The following is a 20,053-nucleotide window of genomic DNA, read 5'->3' on the forward strand; positions in this document are numbered from 1 at the left end:
TGACTTTCGGGTGTCCTGTCTTTGTGCTGCTCTCAGACATAAGAAATAGTATTTGCTTTTCTCCTATTAATCTGACCTGCGTTGAAATGTAATTATTAAACCAGCCAAAGCACCTAGAAAGGAGGAAGGGAACATTTTCCCACCTCTACATTACCATTGCTGGTTTACAGATGAAAACAAGGCACTTGCTGAGTTCTGTGTATCTGCTAACTTTTTATATATTTGCTGTATCAATTGTTGAGGGAGGGGTGTTGACCTGCCTACCTGTAATTGTGGATTTGCTCTGTACGCCACGCAGGTCTACCAGTTTTTGCCTCACGTATTTTGTAAGGCTGCTATTTGGTGCTTACACGTTTAGAATTACTTGGTTTGGGACGCCTGAGTGGCTCAGTGGGTTAAGCCTCTGCCTTCAGCTCAGGTCATGATCTCAGGGTCCGGGCATCAAGCCCTGTGTCAGGCTCCTCATGCAGAGGGGAGTCTGCTTCCCCCTCTGCCTGCCGCTCCCCCTGCTTGTGCTCTTTCCCCCCCTCTCTGTCAAATAAATAAAAAAAATTTTTTAAAAAGGATTTCTTGGTTTTCTTATTAGACTGACCCTTTTGTCATTCTGTAATGTCCTTTTCTATCTCTGGTAAATTTCTTTGCTCTGATTTACCTACATGATATTAATATAGGCACCCTTGATTCCTTTGGTTGATATTTGCAAGGTTTTTCTAGCTCTACCCTGTCATTTCAACCTGTATGGATAGTTATATTTGAAGTGAGTTCCTGTCAAGAGTGAAGGGGAGCATTATTTGCACCCTAAAATATGCCTCTTTGGCAGAAAGATTACCTAAAGTGATTTTTTTTTTTTAATAGCAGACATTAAAAAAGCTTTGAAAACCTACTAAAAAAAGTTAGCCTTTTGTAAGAGAAATTTACATTTACAGGGGAAATCTGAGTTTGCAAGAGTGATTCCCTCTCTGTGCCAGGAAAAGAAGGGTGACTAAAACTGTAAGAACCCAGTGGAAAAGACAAAAACTTAAATCTGCCTAACAACCATAGCCTTGTTTACTGTGCTTTGCCTGGTAACCTCCCAAAACTGTCCTCCCCACCCTCCACGCTGAACATGTTTTGCCTTTAGCTGGAGATGGTATTTAAGGTGATGGCTTGGGGCCATTTGAGGCATTACTCAGTACTTCTTGGGTCTCCCCCTTTCATACAGGAGGTACACGCGTTATTAAACTTTTTTTTTGTTGTTCCTTTTTTTAAAGCTCTGTTTCCTCCTGTTAAGCGGTCTTGTATTACTGGGGCGGGGGGCGGGGAGGGTCTCAGCTAACAATCTAGAAGGGTAGAGGGAAAACGATTTTTTCTCCCTACAACAGCATCCACTTGGAGCCTGTACTTTTATCAAATCAGCCCGTCTCTGTTTTTTAATGGGTGTATTTAGACCATATACATTTAATGCAATGGTTGACCTTGAGGGGGTTCAGGACATATTACCGCAAAAATGGCATTTGGACATACTGAATATCTTAAGATAGAGGTGTTTGGGAAAATAGCAAAGCAAGGTTACTTTGACTTCCTCTCCCTCATCCCTCTTCCCTAAAGGCAGGATTAGAAAAACATCACCAGAAAACAGAGAATTTAGGACTAAGAAGACTCTGAATAAACCTTGTTACTTCTTCGCCATTTACTACCTATTGCCCAAACCCCTTTGTCTTCTCAGTTTGTTTGTTTTTTTTTTTTTAAGATTTTATTTATTTATTTGACACACAGAAAGAGAGATCACAAGTAGGCAGAGAGGCAGGCAGAGAGAGAGAGAGAAGGGGAAGCAGGTTCCCCACCGAGCAGAGAACTGGATGCAGGGCTCGATCCCAGGACCCTGAGGTCATGACCTGAGCCAAAGGCAGTGGCTTAACCCACTGAGCCACCCAGGTGCCCGTGTCTTTTCAGTTCTTTAGAAACTTATTTCGTGGTCTAAAAGTACAAAAGCTTCCTGCTTTGGTCTTTCTTTAGGTCTTCATTTTTTTAGGAAGGCTCCCAGGTACATGTGAAAATTCCAGTAAAATATGTATGTTTTTCTCCTGCCAGTTTATCTTTGTCAGTTTAATCATCACACCCAGCCAGGGACTCTAAAAGGGTTTAGGAAAAATTTTCCTCCCATACGTGTTAGGCTTTAAGTTTGCCATTTAAATTTTTGTTTTCTGGTGGGTTTTTTGTTGGTTTGTTTCTAATTTTTCCCTCGCTATTGTTCATTTCTCTGTTTTCTAGTTCCAGCTTTCCTGTGGGCTACTTGAATATTTTCTTGAGACAATTTGAATTTGATTCATCTATGGTCTTTGGATAGTTTTTTAGTGGTTGCTCTAGATATTACCTACACACAACATCACGGTCTACTGGTATCTACATGTTACCAGTTCAACCTTAGAAAGCTTGTTTTCTTTTAAATCTTTTTACCCTCTCTTGTTTATAATATAACTCTCTGAAATATTTCCTCTATGTACATCAAGAACCACATCAGATAATATAAGAAATTTAGCTTCTAAACATAATTTAGAAAACTCATGAGAATTGTATTTACCCATATTTCTTTCTTTCCTTTCTTCCTTCCTAATGTTCCAGAAATCTCATATTTCCTTTCTTTTTCAAGAACTTCCTTTTGTCATTTTCCTATGGAGAGATATGCCAGGAAGAAATTCCACTTTACTCCATCGAAGAATGTCTTTATTCCCTCACCGATTCCTAAAGGACATGAAATTCAGAGAGACAGTACCAGTTTCTTTCTTTGAGTTCTTAAAAAAATGTGACATTGCCTTTTGGTATGTGGTTTCTGATGAGAAATCTGCTGTTGTTTGAATTGATTTTTCCCTTTTCTTCCCTTTTTTCCCTCTTCCCTTTTTCTTCTCTCACTGCATTCAAGATATTTTGTGTGTGTTTAGTTTGCCTGGGTTTGATTATGATGTGTTTTATGTCAAGAATGTGTTTGGGTTTATTCTACTTGGGGGTTTGTGAAGCTTCTGAAATCTGTAGGTTTACATCTTTTGTCAAATTTAGGAATTCTTGGACATTCCACTCTCTTTTCTTCTCTCTTTTTGATTCTCTAAAGACATGAACATTAGGTCTTTTGTTATTGTCCCACAGGTTTCTGATGTTGGTTTTTTTCTCCCCAGTCTATTTTCTCTCTGTCGTTCAAACTGGGTAATTTCTATTTTTCTATCTTCATATTCACTGATTTTTCTCCCCTCTGTCTTCTCCTTTCTGCTGTTGAGCTCATCAGTGGAGTTTTCTATGTCAGTCATTGTGTTTTTCCGTTCTGAAATTTGAATTTAGTTCTTCTTTACATCTTTTATTATTTTTTTCCTGAGGTTTTGCAGTCTTTCGTTTGTTTCAAGTGGGTCTGTTATCTGTTCATTGAAGTATTTTTATGACGGCTGCTTTAAAATCCTAGTTGGATAATTTCCACCTGCTGAGAAGGGAGAAGCACCCCATCATCGCTGAGTAAGTGAAGCCTGAGATCCCCGTCTGGCCTCCATGGAAACCTTATACCTGTGGAGCTGGGGAGGCAGAGGCACAATGTTTTCCATGGTGTTTCACTGTACAGTGGTTATGTCTTAAGTTTTCTACTTTCTAGGTCAACCCTTGGCCTTTGGGCAGAGATATCCGGTTCTCATTTTGTGTCTTTATTGTTGCTGTTGTTTGTTTGCTCTCCTTGGCATTTCGAGATTGCCAATTTCTTCAGCACCAAATCCAGGATATGGGAGGTAAAAAGAAAACCCAGAGAACACAGAACTTTCTTGTTCTTCAGCTCTCAAGGTCACTTAGCCAACCTGCCTTCTCTCCACCTTTGGTTTACATGTAATGTCTGGGATTTCTAGTTGTACCTAGCAGAAAGAATAGAGATAAGTGTGTGTACTTCACTGTGGTCCAGAAACAGAAGGTTTTATGCTTTTGAAATAATTTTAATATGTTGTTTCTGTGTGATGTAAGCAAGGTTTCCAGCTACTATTTTTTTTAAAGATTTTATTTATTTATTTGACAGAGAGAGATCACAAGTAGGCAGAGAGGCAGGCAGAGAGAGAGGGGGAAGCAGGCTCCCTGCTGAGCAGAGAGCCCGATGTGGGGCTTGATCCCAGGACCCTGGGATCATGACCTGAGCCGAAGGCAGAGGCTTTAACCCACTGAGCCACCCAGGCGCCCCTCCAGCTACTATTTTCAAACATACTGCCACAAAGAACACATCCTGGGGATTCAATAGACATTTATACTTATGAGATAAGAAACAAAATTGGATATAATCATTCTTTTTTTTTTTTTTAAGTGGCTTTTGAAGTACTGGAAAAAAACCTGGTTTTATTAGAATTCTCTTAGATGAGGGGCTCCTGGGTGCCTCAGTCTGTTGAGCATCGGAGTGTTGGTTTTGGCTCAGGTCATGGTCTCAGGGTCCTGGGATCGAGCCCCAAATTGGGCTCCCTGCTCAGGGTGAAGTCCGCTTGTCCCTCTCCCCGGACTCCAATCCCTTCCCTTGTTAGGACTTTCACTCTCTCTCACACAAATAAATAAAATCTTTAAAAAAATTTTTGTCAGATAAATAATGTACAGATCTAGATCAAGTCAACTTGAGCTGTCTTTCAAGATCTGTTGTCATTGTTAACTTCTATTTTAAAATGAGGGATTCTTGGGCCTCTGGGTGGTTCAGTTAACCATCTGCCTTCAGCTCCGGTCATGATTCTTGAGTCTGGGTTTGAAACCCGTGTCAGACTCCCTGCTTAGTGGTGAGTCTTCTTCTCTGTCCCTCCCCTGGCTCAAAGAAGAAGGAAGAGGGGTTACTGGAGACAGCTACTTTTCTTCTGATATTTTTATGGAAGAATTTACCCTCATCATCTCCTTCACCAATATCTGTTCTCCATATTACTTTTCAGAGTCACATAGGCTCTTCTCTTGTCTTTTACCATCCTGTTTGGTAATCAGAAGCCATTTAGGCTTGAGCCTGCAAAAATTCCTGAAATAATTATTCACCTCCATCTGGGCCCCGTCTAGTTTGTCTCATGGACAGTAAAAGGAAAAACAGCAACATTTCTCCTGGCAATCTCTCTTGATGACAGAGGAGTTTCCTGAACCTATTAGAATCCTTTGTGTTGTAGCCAAATGAGAAAAGAGAGAAGGCGGGAGAATTGGAAATGGCACTGGGAAAGATGACTCCCAGTCAAGAGTTTGGAGTCCTCCCTCTTATTAACTCAGCCTGAGCCTGCACAAGGTCAAACAAACAAACTGTCTCTAAGTCTTCTGGTCTCTAAAGTGACAACAGTACTCTATATACCTTGAGGGTGGTTGGTCCTCTAACGCCTCATGTTTAGATAAAGGCTGAAGCAGAAAACTTGGCTGTCCCAGGGCAAAGGCTGATTGGTCCAGTTCTTGCCTTTAGGTTTCATTGTTCAGATATTTTAAGACTTGGGCTCTGACAAAGATTTTTTTTTTTTTTTAAGATTTATTTACTTATTTGAGAGCAAGCACGCAAGGGTCCGGGAGGACAGAGGGAAAGAGAATCTCAAGCCAACCCCGCCCTGAGAACAAAGGTCCATGCTGGGGCTCCCCGTGGCTCAAACGCACAACACTGAGATCAGGACCAGGGTCTAAACCAAGAGTCCTATGCTTAACCGACTGCACCACTCAAGTGGTCCCAAAGAATTATTTTGTTCCTTTTTTTCTTTTCAGTTGTGAGGTTCAAAGCGTTAAAGCAATTGCTGGCATAGATATACTTCTTAAATGTTACCTATTTAGAAATTTTTCTGTTTATTCCATTCCACAATTAGTCACAACCTTGGACAAGGACAAACAGCGAAAAGACGGAGCAATGAGGACAATGACTTCTGCTTCTAATTGTATTTTGAAATAGTATTATTGAAAAAACCAAATTGTTCAATTATTAGTATTAAAATAAAAGTTCTTCATACCGGATTACACTGAAGCATTCAAAAACCTCCCGCGAGATGGGAGAGTGTATGTAAATGAGGGATGCTGGTTCTGCTTTTTCATTGGTTAATTGAAAATAGCCAATAGGAGACTTGAAAACAGCCTACCTCCTGTTAGTATAAATACTTCTCTTGCTCACGCTCTGTTTCTATTCTTGCGTTTTCTTTTGAAGGCGTTTGCTTGTTTTATCAGTCATGTCTGGACGCGGGAAGCAGGGCGGTAAGGCGCGCGCCAAGGCCAAGACGCGCTCGTCGCGGGCGGGCCTGCAGTTCCCGGTGGGCCGCGTGCACCGCCTGCTCCGCAAGGGCAACTACTCGGAGCGGGTCGGGGCCGGCGCGCCCGTGTACCTGGCGGCCGTGCTCGAGTACCTGACGGCCGAGATCCTGGAGCTGGCGGGCAACGCGGCGCGCGACAACAAGAAGACGCGCATCATCCCGCGCCACTTGCAGCTGGCCATCCGCAATGACGAGGAGCTCAACAAGCTGCTGGGCAAGGTCACCATCGCGCAGGGTGGCGTGCTGCCCAACATCCAGGCCGTGCTGCTGCCCAAAAAGACCGAGAGCCACCACAAGGCCAAGGGGAAGTAAAAGACTGACCGTTGTTTCTAACACGGACTTTTTCCTAATCAAGAAAGAGTTAACCTAACAACAAAGGCTCTTTTAAGAGCCACCCACCCTTTCTTTTGAAAGAGCTGTCCTGCTTTGAATTCTGACGAGCGTTTAAAACCAAAGTGAAGTGTCGCGATTAACTCCCAGAAAGCATTACCCCGTGCCCCATAAAAAATAGTAATACTCGCTTGGAGGTAAAAGCCACACGTGAATTTAGTGTAAGTGTGGGTCACGGTATTGGCCGTGTTTGGCAATACGTGCGTTAAACAGGCCCTATTGTGCAGATGAACTTTCAAAGTTTATCGCAAGAGCAATAGCTTCACATTTTGCAAAAAAATAAGTGAAAAGAGCTGGGATATTAGGTTCTAATTAAAACATTTGTTGAAGGATACCCACATTCTCCATCTAGATCCAAGCTGATGAAAACGCTGCACATTTGCCGAAACATCTGAGAGTAACTCACAGGTCGGTGATAGTGCTTGTGAGTAAAGACCATTTTCCCAATTTTCCACAGTATTTGTGCCAGACCCAAGAAAATTTTCACCTTAATTGTAGATGCAGCGCATTTGTATATTTCCCTGAGCACCTGTAAATTATCTTGATGGTTTCTCTAAGAAAAGATCCGTTGGAAATTCCTATGTTGCTTTGCTTGATTACCTGACATTTCAAAATCTCTGAAGCTCTCGTTACAAGATTTTTGTCCACAGTGGATATAAGAATGGAAAGCGTAAATAAATGACGTCAGAGTAGCTACCGTGAAGGGCAGGGTTTAGGAGTCATTCACCAACCCGAAAGCCGCTCTTAATCCGGGCACCGCTCACGGGGCTGGGCCAATCGGGGGAGGGCGCGGGAACTTTTGAATATTCGTGGGTCCAATGGTTGCTGGTCTGGCTGTATAAAAGGGGGAGGGCTGTGAGCCCTTTACCGGCTTCGGTGAAGACACTCTCCGCCCTCTTTAGAGATGGCTCGCACGAAGCAGACGGCGCGCAAGTCGACCGGCGGCAAGGCCCCGCGCAAGCAGCTGGCCACCAAGGCGGCCCGCAAGAGCGCGCCGGCCACGGGCGGCGTGAAGAAGCCGCACCGCTACCGGCCCGGCACGGTGGCCCTGCGCGAGATCCGGCGCTACCAGAAGTCCACCGAGCTGCTGATCCGCAAGCTGCCGTTCCAGCGGCTGGTGCGCGAGATCGCGCAGGACTTCAAGACCGACCTGCGCTTCCAGAGCTCGGCCGTCATGGCGCTGCAGGAGGCGTGCGAGGCCTACCTGGTGGGGCTCTTCGAGGACACCAACCTCTGCGCCATCCACGCCAAGCGCGTCACCATCATGCCCAAGGACATCCAGCTGGCGCGCCGCATCCGCGGCGAGAGGGCTTAAGTCTCTGCAAGGAGAGCGCCAACTTTAAACCCAAAGGCTCTTTTCAGAGCCACCCAATTAGCTCAACAAAAGTAGCTGTGATCGTTTGGGCGCTAACTGACCCTGACATGCCGAACTGGAATCCTCGCTAACCTGGTCATCAGCATCTCTGACGACGGAGTGATCAGGTTCAACAACGGAACAGGCAAAATAGTACGTTTACCCAGTGTAGTCTTAGAACCTTTCTACGTCTTAAGTTAATAATATAACCTAAATTTTCTTTCAACCGAAGTAAAAACCCAGCTGTCTGTGTGTTATGGCTACTTTCATCTTGTTAATCAGTTGATAAAGCATAATTTATCAGTCCTTTTGTTGCTTAATATGTCATTTGTGGCGCTGCTTGTGATTGGTTGTATTGCTTTATTCTAGGGCTAGCCACAATTTCTTTTCACGATTCTTGGCTGTAGGTTCTTTTCCAGTTAGCCATCAAATTCCAAAAGCTTTGCTTGTTTTCTACACCTTAGCTCTTAATACCTAAAATTCTGGGCCTATGTCTGAGATGGGAGCTGATGCTAAGTTATGTGGGCAGCTCTTAACAATAGACAAAATAGAAGATTAAACTTGAATTGTGTGGTTTACTTGGATTTATTTACATTCCAGGACTTTAATAAAGCTCTTTTGCTTTACAACATATTTGCATTTTAAAGATGATAAGGCTGGACATTTCTGTGAATGTGTGTGTGTGTCACTGTGTTGAATTTTTAACATTCTATTTTTCCAGATTTATCCATACAACTCTGGCACACACCTTTTCTATACATATAAAGGAACTGTCAGAGGCACCAATGCCTTTGGCTTAAACCAGGGGTGACTTTGCTCTCTAGCTCTGGGCCCCAGATGAAGTCCCAAGTATCGGGTTTTATAGCTGTGCTGGGTTTTATATGCATTGTTTTTTTATTTTTCCCCTATTATTTTATGTATCTGTTACATAAAGGGTGTTTTAGGTATAGGGCTTGAGAGGATCGCTTTTAAAAAGTGAAAGTACCCATTACTGTCGGATGGTTAGATGGCCAGGGGACAGTGGCTCAGACCGTGCTTCCCACCACCTGTCACCCCTTTCCTGGCCAAGGATCAAGGATTTTGGCTGTGTCTTCATTTACATGAGCTCCTCAATAGAGTAATTGCCCAGTGTCTAGGAAAGTAAGGTTAGCACCATCTTAGAATCCAACCTTGTTACTCTGTCCAAGAGTCCTTTGGAAGCTGGCGGCCCAGAGCAGCATTTGGGTGATAGATTGCCAGCATTCAAATTCCAGTTTACTATTTAATATGTCCTTTTCACAAATTGATTTCTCCATTATCAGAAAAATGGGGCTAGTACTACCCACCTCAGAAATGTTATTGGGATAATAGGAGTTGATTTTTGAACACAGTGCACTGTATAAATGCCATTAATTTTTCTGAGCTATGTATTATTTTCCCTTTTATTCTCAGATTTTTTTTAAAAGACTTTATTATTTTTTTAATTTGACACAGAGAGAGAGATCACACATAGGCAGAGAGGCAGGCAGAGAGAGAGGGGGAAACAGGCAGATTGCCTAATGTGGGGCTTGATCCCAGGACCCTGAGATCATGACCTGAGCTGAAGGCAGAGACTTAACCCACTGAGACACTCTGGCACCGCTGATTTTTTTTTTTTTTTTTAATTGAAATAAAAATGCAAACTTTAGCTTCTAAACTTCCCTTTCACTTGGCATTACTTTGTTGCTGTTTGGAAAGAAAACTTCAGCAGGTATTTGAAAAACAAAGAATGGAAGAAATTCACATTTGTAAAAAATTTACTGAACATATTGGACCAAATGTAGTGCCAGTCTTTTAACATCAGTGCTTTAAGCATTTATTACTTTGGATTAGCAGAGTGACTATGGTCATGCTGGAGGGGAAAAAGGGGGTGTTTAACACACAGATTGTATCTTTCAAATGGCTGTTGGAAGGTCCTCAGTCACCCAGGCACCAAGGCGTGATATGACCACACAGGCTAAAGTTTGCAGGTAATGTTGTTGATGTCTAGAACCACTTTTGGCTTGTTATAGTCTTTCAGAAAAGAGGAGGAAGCCAAAGTCAGGGTGCATTTTTCAGAATAAAAAATTTAGTAGTAGCCCTTCCAGTCATCCCAGAAGAAGTGACTTACTAATCAATGAGTGTTTTAGGGAGACTTAACACAACAGTGGGAAATCAGTTAAGAGATTTGAACTGCATGTCTGGAATGTTCAAATCTCTTAACTGAATATTTAGACAACCTTAAACAGAAACAGAAAGCAGACGTTGTCAATATATGCTTGGAAAGGGCACAAAGGAATATATTTAGACAACCTTAATTAACATGCTATGTATGAAAAACAAAACAGTCTGTCAATCAATAGATGAGTGGATAAAGAAGATGTGGTATATAGAGTTGACTCTTAAACAACACAGGTTTGAACTGGGTGAGCCCACTTACTTGCAGATTCTTTTTTCAACAAATATAATACACTACTGTAAATGTTTTTCTCTTCCCTGTGATTTTCTTGATAGTATTTTCTTTTCTCTGGTTTATAATAATACAACATATAGTACATATGCAGAATATGTTTTAATAGACTTTATGTTATCAGTAAGGCTTCTAATCAACAGTATGGTATTGGTAGTTTTGTGGGTGGGGGAGTCAAAAGTTATATGTGGATTTTCAACTGTGTACAGGTCAGTATCCCAACCCCTGCGTTTTTCAAGGGTCAACTGTATATACAGTGGAATATTAGCATGAAAAAGGATGAAATCTTATTATTCATATGGATGGGCTTCGAGGGTATATGCCAGATAAATCTGATAAAGTCAAATACCATATGATTTCACTTATATGTGCAATCAAAAAAACAAAACAGAGATATAGATAACAAATGAGTAGTTGTGGGGGTGCAGGGTAAGAAGCAAAATAGGTGAAGGTGATTAAGAGGTACAAACTTGCAGTTATACAACAAATAAGTCACAGGCATGCAATGTACAGCAGAGGGAATACGATCATATTATAATGGCTTTGTGTGGTAACAGATGGTAACACATGGTGATGGGCATTTCCTAATGTATAGAACCGTCAGCTCGCTATGCTGTACGCCTAAAACCAGGGTGATATTGTATGTCAGCTATACTTTAATAGAAGACAAAACCAAAAAACGCAATTCATCAATGCTTTATACTTTATTGAATGTTGTGATTTAAAAAAACAAAAAAATCTTCACTATTATATATGTGTCTGTGTTGTCTATATTGTGTTAGGAGTAAAAGCTTAAAAATGAGAGCTCAGGGCAATCTCCCAACTCCAGACAGATTCTTTAAGTAATAATACCAGCTAAAAATTGGGCACATTTACGTAGGACTTCTTTGCGCCAATCTCTGTTCTAGCCCTTTGCTTACATTAGCTAACTTAAATCTTCACAAAAGCTCCATGAGTAGTATCATCATCACTCCACCTTTACAGATGAAGAAAACGAAGGCAAAATTACAAGGTTACACATCTGTAAAAGAGGGAAAATAACTTCCTCTACTCTTCTGAATGCTTAGTTGAGTCCCTATAAAAAAAAGATCAACGAGAAAAACAAAAAGAAGTTTAATGACATGGACCCCTCGTGTGTACATGGGAGATGCTCTGAAGAACTGAGTGGAACTCCCCGAAGAGGCCCCAGCCACCCCTGGAAAGAACACCTTCCGCTAACAGATGTTGGTGTGGGAAGGGAGTGCCCAGGGAGCCAGTCTGGGGTTGGCGGGAAAAGGATGGGAAACAAGGTTGTGATGCCAAATTAAGCTGGGGCTTTCCCAAGGACAGGAATGTCTGGTGATTTAGTCATCCTTCTCTTCCTGGTGCAGAGAGGGAGACTCTTAGAGGTTGAGATCTTCATAAATGTTAAAATGCCCCGTTAGGAAGATTTTAGAGATTCTACCGTGTCGGTGTTTCTTAAAAATAATCTGCTTGCATATAATCCTTATGCCAAAGTGGCGCATTTGGTTGGGGGGTGGGGGAGCGTCTTCTGCTACCCTCCATACCAAAGAGGCCTATTTTGAGACAGTATGTCCTGAACTCCAACACTCCTGTTTTGGGGTGACATCTTAGGGTTCCCTTCCCAGCCAACAATCATTCCCCTTCTGAATGAGAGAGGACAGTACTTTGTTGTAAACTAGAAGCCCCTAGTAACGTTCTCATGGGGGAGATTCCTGCAGACACCAGTACGAACCGGCTCAGGAGAAGCCAGCCCTTCCACGCGACCTTGCTCCCTCCAGCACACAGTCCTAGGAGCTCCGCCCAGAGATGGGAGGAGCCGGGGAGCCGGGGTGGGGGCGGGGCCTAGGGGCCCGCCCGCGGTGTCAGTCTTCAACGAGGTCCGACTTCTGCTTATAATTAGCGCTGACGAACGAAAAGGGCCATCGCTGTGTGCAAGTCGTACAGAGTGTTTAGATCATGTCTGGCCGTGGTAAGGGCGGGAAGGGCCTGGGCAAGGGGGGCGCCAAGCGCCACCGCAAGGTGCTGCGCGACAACATCCAGGGCATCACCAAGCCCGCCATCCGCCGGCTGGCCCGGCGCGGCGGTGTCAAGCGCATCTCCGGCCTCATCTACGAGGAGACCCGCGGGGTGCTCAAGGTGTTCCTGGAGAACGTGATCCGCGACGCCGTCACCTACACGGAGCACGCCAAGCGCAAGACGGTCACGGCCATGGACGTGGTCTACGCGCTCAAGCGCCAGGGCCGCACTCTCTATGGCTTCGGTGGTTAAATTTTCCCCGGTTTCATTTACTCCCCAAAGCTCTCTAAAGGCCCTTTTCAGGGCCGCCCACTTTATCTCTAGAAGGGCTGTCCGCTTTTTTTTTTTTTGTTTTGTTTTGTCTTTAGTTTTTCAGTTACTGCGTTTTCACAGTGCTTGGGGTGCTGGATTCTGGTGTAAAGGAGCCTGGGCGGAGCATTGGCCGCCGGATGCTAGCTCGACCAATGAGCTGGCCGCGCGGCGCGGGGTTCGTGCCAATTAGGACCAGGGGTTGCCTGAGGGAGGCCAATGGAGAGGCGACGCGGGCCCGGGGCCTCCCGGGAGAGATGCGGGGCCGGACCTCCGCTCTTCCCGCGGGTTTGCGGCCTGTTGCCGGTGTGAAGGAGTGAAACGACGACCCATGCCTTATGTCCGGAGGGATTCGGGTGGCGGCAGGGATTAAGCGGCCGCCCAGCTCGCTCGCTGGGAAGTTTTGGCAAATACCTGTCTTTTTGGGAGAGGCCGCCTCCGCCTCAGAGGCAGCCAGGTGGGTTAAAATGCGCGACCGAAGAGACGCCGAACGTTCGCTCCTAGCGTGTCGCCTCCCTGGTCGGTGTGAGGAGAGCGGAGCGTCCCCTGTCGTCAGGTCCCTGCGGGCCGCCGCCGGTGCCCCGGATCTGGAACCTGTGAGGCCGCAGCCGGGGGGTCGCAGGTTTCTAGGGGCTCGCCATTCTCGAGCCCCAGGCCCTCCCCCCGCCCCTGCCTAAGCGGGGTCTGGAAAGTGCCATTTAGTGGACGAAGGGGGTCTGTTCGGATTCAGGTCTCTGCTACTCGGACCCCCTAGGGTCTCCGGCAGGGCCCCACTTTGAGGGCTTGACGGAGGAGCTCCGTCCTTTGAGGTCACCGGCTCTCAGGCGACTGTCTTGCACCTTCCGCCTTCGTCCCTCCGCCCAGCTCCTCTTCCGCCTCCTGTACATGGTAAGGTTTTAGGGTTCACGTGAGCCGCAAGCAAACACTTAACCGACTGAGCCACCCCGGTGCCCCTCAAAACACTTTTTGAGCATTCTTGAAAGCCTCATTCAAAACCCTAAACTTAAAAAATAAAGTGTTTTTTAGTATGCCCTCATTGATAAATCAGGCACGTGAATAGCATCTTTGATTTAATTCTTGAGAAATATATTGACGACTGCTTAAAGCAAGTTACTCTAATATGTCTCTCCGACACAAAATACCGAATAGGCAGTTGGAACAGATTCTCGAGTTCAAGTGAGAGGTCTGGTTTAGAAGAAAACTTGGGAATCAACAGCCTATAAATGAGTCTGTATCCCATCAGTAAGAATTCAAACACCATTTATTGCAATAACAGTGTAATAGTAAATGAGTAGAAATGTAAATTGTCACCAGAAACCCTGTCTTAGTTCAGGCTGCTATAAGGAAAATGCCATAGACTGGCTTAAACAACAAACTGATTTCTCAAGTCTGGGAGTCCAAGATTAAGGCACTGGCAGTTTCAGACAAGATTTGGTGTCTGGTGAGCCCCCAGTTCCTGGTTCGTAGACTTGTTTTGCTGTGTCCTCATATGGCAGAGGGAGGGCCAGAGAGCTTTCTGAACTCTTTTATTTATGAAAGGCACTAATTACATTCATGAATGCTCCATTCTCGGGGCCTAATCACTACTGAAGGGCCAGAACTCCTAACACCATCATATAGGGGATTAAAATGTCAACATGTGAATAGGTGAGGAATACAAACAGCCCATAACAAATGAAATACTATACAGCCCTACTAAAGAAAAGGGAAAGTCTATTCCAGTACGTGTTCAAGTACCTATGGCTCACTTCTTGGGCCCCTTCTCTGATCTTGGTCTCACTATTGATATGTTCTGTGTTCTGTGTAATGGTTTCCGCTCAACAGGAAAACTCCATGACCTAGCCCTAAGTGCCAGGTCAGGCTCTACTGACAAGGCCTATGATTGTGTCAGCCTCTGTATGTTTCTCAGTCCCAATGGCTGTTTTTAGAAACAACGGCTGTTTTAGACTTTAATCACCTCTAAACTTTTCTGTTTCCTTTCACCCACTTCAAGTTTCATAATGAAGCTTGCCACATATCCAGTTGCATATTTGATATATCTACTTGAGTGTCTAATGGACATCTCAAACTTGATTTGTCCAAATTGGATATCTTAACACATAAACAGCAAATCTGTTCTTTCTCCAGTGTTCCCCACCTCAATAAATGGAACTCCATTCTTGCAGGGGCTCAGCTCAGGAATCTTGCAGTCCTGTTGGAGCTCTTTGTCTTACAATTTTCATCCAACCCAGTCATCTCTGTTACAAATCAATGAAAGCACCTTTCACTACATCCTGTGCTGCTACTTCAGGGCAAGCCACACTTACCTATTGTCCAGATGACCATAATGACTCCTAACTAGTCTTTCTATTTCCACTTTTGATGGCTAGTTTTTTTTCTCAACCCAGCAACAAGGGTGATCATTTCAAAAATTGTTTCACCCTCAGAACATTCCAGTGATTTTCCCTCTTCATCCCAGCCTATAAGGAGGGTAGCCAATAATTCCAGTTTGTCTGAGTTTGAGGGGTTGCTGGGGATGTGGGACGTTCAATGCTACAACTTGGAGAAAGTCCCAGGCAGACAGGGTGAGTTTGTCACCCTGCCTAGATGGCTTTACATGCTCTGGGCCCTGGCCACCCTCTGATCTCACTTGCTGTCACATTTCTTTGTCTTCACTGACCTTTTTGCTGTTTGCAGAACAGACCAAGCATGTTGCAGTCTCAGAGCCCTGGTATGTATTTCTCTGTCTTCCTAGAAGTATCTTATTTTGGTACATGGGGAGGATTTTACTTCTGCCCTAAGAATTAAAATGACATAAAACAAACTAACAGAAAAGCATACGATTCGTTTACATTTATATAAATACATATATATTTATTTATATGTAGAGAGAGACATTATTGTATGCCAATATGCTTTCCATGACAAAGGTGCACTCCTAAGGAAATGAAGACCCAAAGAAGCAGTTAGAGTTGAACACTTCTGTACTGAGCTGGACAAAGCGTAGGAAACTGAAAACACAACAAGGCGAGGAGGCTGGGGCTAGGATAGTGAGTTGTGGGAAAGTAACTAGGAAGATAAGGGTTAGTCTACAAGGTTTGTTTGTACAGATTTCTCCTGGCCTCAACCTCTCACCCAAGGTGAGAAAAATGTTACTTTCCTTGTCATATAAGGGTGACATCTTCCATATGGGGAATTTCTCTCCTGCTTTCAGGAAGAAAAAGGAGAGGTCAGTGTGCCTTCTGGCACCTGTTGTTTTTCAAGTGCCTTTGATCTTTAGGGCCGAGTCAGTTTTTGTGTGGTATATTCTGCTACCGGTCCCTGGATGGCTGCAGACTTCATTTCATTCAGGTCTCTGCTCAAACACCCTCTTATGAAAGAGAACTTTCCAGACCACCCTATGTAAAGTAATACCCCTTTCTGCTCATTCTTTAAAATAGTATATGCATCCCCACATGTATCAGTATATGTTTAATTGTTCTGTCTCCCACAACTGGAATATAATTCTTTGAGAGCAGGGTAATAGGTAGTCTCTGAAGGCCTGTTGTGTGGGGAGAGGAAAAGTATTTTTCCTTCTACCCTTCTAAATTCTTAACTGAGGTCTCCCTGTAATAAAAAGGGTAACAGGAGAAAACCAAATTAAATTATGTGCATATGTACAGGAGCCCCCACAGAGATATGAGGTTCAAGGAAATGAACAGAGCAGGAAGCTCTTTTATATCTGTTAGACAAAGAATACCTTTCTGAAGAAGTGAAAAGACAAAGCGCTTTGGACTAGAAGTAGTAAATGGTAAAGAAGTAACAAGGTTTGTTCTTAGAGACTTCTCAGCCCTGAGTTCCTCATCTCTGGTGATAAGGATGTTTTTCTTCCTCCTGATACAGGAGGGTACCTTTCAGATAAAAGATTTATCTTTGGTTTCTTGGAAAAAGAAAGAAGTGGGGGTTGATGTGGGGCAGAGGGAATGTCTGGGTGAATTTCCTGCTTCTGAAGCTTAATCTCCTTGAGTTTAACATATTTAATATGCCAAGGTGGCTTATTAGGGGATCGCATGTCCTGAACCTCATCAGCTGAAAGAATGCGTGCATGAATTTTCTACGTAAGACCCTAGGCCCACCAGAGTGTTGCCACAATTGATTCTCTATGTACTGTTCCTTGATTTACCTCTGCCCGAATCAATCCGTATGGCAGTTTTTCCTCTAGATCTGAGGAATGATGCTAAGTGGCAGATAGGCCGCGTTACCTTTGTTCTGAAAAGGCCTTCATGAGTGTTAAGGCTGAAGAGGGCTCAGAGGCTTTCCCCCAGGGCAGTGAGCATGACTAAAATGGGCATGGTACTATCTACAAGGCTGTTAATAAAGATTCCAGGCCTGCCATCACAGAAGCTAGTCCTGTCTATTGTAGCAAGTACAAGTAGCTCTCCCCTCTCCCATAGAAAATCTGTATCCACACACCTCTCTACATATACTCTGGATCCACAACGGGGAATTCTGTTTGATTTGCTTACAGAGGTACCCCACTGCCTATAAGAGTATCTGGCACATTACATGAGGTCAATAAATATCTCCTGAAGGAACACCAGCTAGGGAGAACATAAAATGACCGCTCTCCCAACCAGGCCCATTTTGCTCCTCTGGCTATCCAGGATGCAGCTGTGAATTCTCCTCATTGTCAGTTTAAATTAGACCAGACTACGTACTTTTATCATTCCCCAAGAAATCTTGGAGGACAGTTATCAGGTGGAAAGGGGGCCCCCAAAAGCTAGGAGAGACACCGGCTGAAGCTGACATACTGAGCTTGCAGTCAGCTCGCAGGCTCTGTCGCACTCGCTCAGTTTTATTGAAATATAGTTTATGCACCATAAAATTCATTCCAAATTAGCCGCCCTAATTTCCATTTCTCTGTGAAGGGAGGAAAAGTATGGCGAACTCAGACGGGCTCTGCTGACAGTGAAAGAGGCACTTTCCCCCATAAACCAGATGTTACTTTCCCCTGAATCCAGTGCCCCCGGTTTTCTGGCAGCCTGAATCTGGTTTCTCCCCTGCCCGTTTCCAAAGACTGTTTTTTGGAGTTTGTTAGTGGTGAAACCTCTACTGTTCTCGAGACCCGATTGAAGGACCCTTGCAGGTCTGAATCTACTTCATAATGCACAAAATGATAAACCTCACAAATTCCTTACCCAGGGCTTTGGGGTTTCTGGCCAACCTTCCCATCCCCCAGTCTGGCTAGCCTGGGAGTTGGGGGGGGGCGGTGAGGTGGCGCATGAGATCATCAGTTCTGATTGGTTGACGAACACGGATGGGACTTGCTGATTGGACAATGTTCCTCTTTGTTCCTAGAAATCCTTGCAAGTTCCTTGCTCTACTTGGTTCCCCCCACTCTTGAGTTGGGAGTATCATCCCTTCCTTACTTGTAATGCGGGCAGTGTCGAGGACAGAGGAGCAGATAAGTACGGCTCAGCTAAGGGAGTCCCTTTGGTGTAATCGGGATATTGCACGGAGTTTTATTTTTAAAAATCCTGCAATCCTACAGAATTCGGTCATTAAATCTCAACTGTTAATTTTAGCCAGTGGAGTGTATCAGGTCAGCTCTTTTTCTGAACGTTTGGGTGGCCCTGAAAAGGGCCTTTGATGGCGAAATGCAATTTCCTGGTAGTGGAATCAGAGCTTAGCCCCCGAAGCCGTAGAGGGTGCGGCCCTGGCGCTTGAGCGCGTAGACCACGTCCATGGCCGTGACCGTCTTGCGCTTGGCGTGCTCCGTGTAGGTGACGGCGTCGCGGATCACGTTCTCCAGGAACACCTTGAGCACCCCGCGGGTCTCCTCGTAGATGAGGCCGGAGATGCGCTTGACGCCGCCGCGCCGGGCCAGCCGCCGGATGGCGGGCTTGGTGATGCCCTGGATGTTGTCGCGCAGCACCTTGCGGTGGCGCTTGGCGCCCCCCTTGCCCAGGCCCTTGCCGCCCTTGCCGCGACCAGACATGGCTTTCAGAAAAGCAAACCCACAGCAAGTGACAAAGCAAACGAGAGCTGGTCCTTATATAACGACGTCCCCCCTCCCAACCCCACCCCCTGCAGATGTAGAGAATGGAAAGAGCGCAGGCGGGAAATGTGACGCCAGCAGTCCCCTCCCTTAGTCCCGCCTCCAAGCCCCAGAAACTCCGAGAGGGCGGGTGCAGAACGCAGCTTGACCATTGGTCTTTACTCCCATAACTGGACTACCTTGTTCTAACGAACTGGGTTTATGGTAAACTCATGTATGATTCCAAAAATAGTCTAATAGAATACTTATATAAAAATGCTTGTTTTGCAGTAATTTCAGTAATGGCAAAAATATCAAGGTCAAAGAAATATAAATTGAGTAGCTTAGTGATAAACCAGATTTCTTTCATGTTTCACTTTTAATACCTGTGATGAAACTCTTCTATTCCTGTTCGTTTTAGAAATGCTCAGGAGGCCCCATTTAATGCCCTTCAAATAGCCAACTGTTTCATGCTCCTCTTGAAACGCTGACGCTTCCTTAGGACCTCGGTGAACAGTATCTTCTAACCTTGTAAAGGGCTTTTTTTGTTCGCATACACAGGGCGTGTTTACACAGAAATAAGGATCTGTAGCCCACTCTAGTGTTGCCAACCGATATCCTTTCTTTTCTAAGTGCATAGCTACTCAGTCAACGGTTTCGTGGGTAGTTTACAGCCACTTTACTTGAAAACGTGGGTGGCTCTGAAAAGAGCCTTTGGCTGAAGTTTTAAAAAAACAACCCAGTAGCGTCTTATGCCCTCTCGCCGCGGATGCGGCGCGCCAGCTGGATGTCCTTGGGCATGATGGTGACGCGCTTGGCGTGGATGGCGCAGAGGTTGGTGTCCTCGAAGAGCCCCACCAGGTAGGCCTCGCACGCCTCCTGCAGCGCCATGACGGCCGAGCTCTGGAAGCGCAGGTCGGTCTTGAAGTCCTGCGCGATCTCGCGCACCAGCCGCTGGAACGGCAGCTTGCGGATCAGCAGCTCGGTGGACTTCTGGTAGCGCCGGATCTCGCGCAGGGCCACCGTGCCGGGCCGGTAGCGGTGCGGCTTCTTCACGCCGCCCGTGGCCGGCGCGCTCTTGCGGGCCGCCTTGGTGGCCAGCTGCTTGCGCGGGGCCTTGCCGCCGGTCGACTTGCGCGCCGTCTGCTTCGTGCGAGCCATGATAATAACCACAGAAACACGCCAAACTCTCACGAATACACTGCGCCAGAATGCCTGCCAATATTTATAGTACGCAAAGTGTAGTGATTGGATGAGGAAAATGCTGACGTATAAGGTTACAGGCTGATTGGTCT

General features: G+C 45.1%; 5 protein-coding genes across 6 annotated transcripts in view; 2 read left to right on the top strand and 3 right to left on the bottom strand.

The window, feature by feature from the left end:
* The window catches only part of LOC111162609, a 207,498-nt gene extending 194,792 nt beyond the window's left edge, over nucleotides 1-12,706 (top strand). The window contains exons 4-5 of the mRNA XM_022527121.1: nucleotides 7,519-7,860; nucleotides 12,392-12,706. Coding sequence (XP_022382829.1) covers nucleotides 7,519-7,860; nucleotides 12,392-12,706 — 657 coding nt within the window. The remainder of the gene's footprint in view (nucleotides 1-7,518; nucleotides 7,861-12,391) is intronic.
* LOC111138542 (histone H2B type 1-A) overlaps nucleotides 1-20,053 on the bottom strand; it is a 364,628-nt gene that overhangs the window by 109,306 nt on the left and 235,269 nt on the right. The window lies entirely within an intron of this gene.
* On the top strand, nucleotides 6,144-6,536 carry LOC111138539 (histone H2A type 1-D). Its single transcript, XM_022490555.1, has one exon. It carries the CDS (start codon nucleotides 6,144-6,146, stop codon nucleotides 6,534-6,536), a length of 393 nt encoding a protein of 130 aa, XP_022346263.1.
* LOC111138557 (histone H4) lies at nucleotides 18,408-18,719 on the bottom strand. Its single transcript, XM_022490575.1, has one exon. It carries the CDS (start codon nucleotides 18,717-18,719, stop codon nucleotides 18,408-18,410), a length of 312 nt encoding a protein of 103 aa, XP_022346283.1.
* Nucleotides 19,509-19,919, bottom strand: LOC111138533 (histone H3.1). The gene has a single exon (XM_022490549.1). It carries the CDS (start codon nucleotides 19,917-19,919, stop codon nucleotides 19,509-19,511), a length of 411 nt encoding a protein of 136 aa, XP_022346257.1.

Source organism: Enhydra lutris, unplaced genomic scaffold (assembly GCF_002288905.1).
Source record: "Enhydra lutris kenyoni isolate GAN:26980312 unplaced genomic scaffold, ASM228890v2 scaffoldscaffold93, whole genome shotgun sequence".
Taxonomy (NCBI): domain Eukaryota; kingdom Metazoa; phylum Chordata; class Mammalia; order Carnivora; family Mustelidae; genus Enhydra; species Enhydra lutris.

Coding starts and splice junctions, on each gene's coding strand:
- LOC111138539 (XM_022490555.1), top strand. CDS start 6,144: ATGTCTGGACGCGGGAAGCAGGGCGGTAAGGCGCGCGCCAAGGCCAAG.
- LOC111138533 (XM_022490549.1), bottom strand. CDS start 19,919: ATGGCTCGCACGAAGCAGACGGCGCGCAAGTCGACCGGCGGCAAGGCC.
- LOC111138557 (XM_022490575.1), bottom strand. CDS start 18,719: ATGTCTGGTCGCGGCAAGGGCGGCAAGGGCCTGGGCAAGGGGGGCGCC.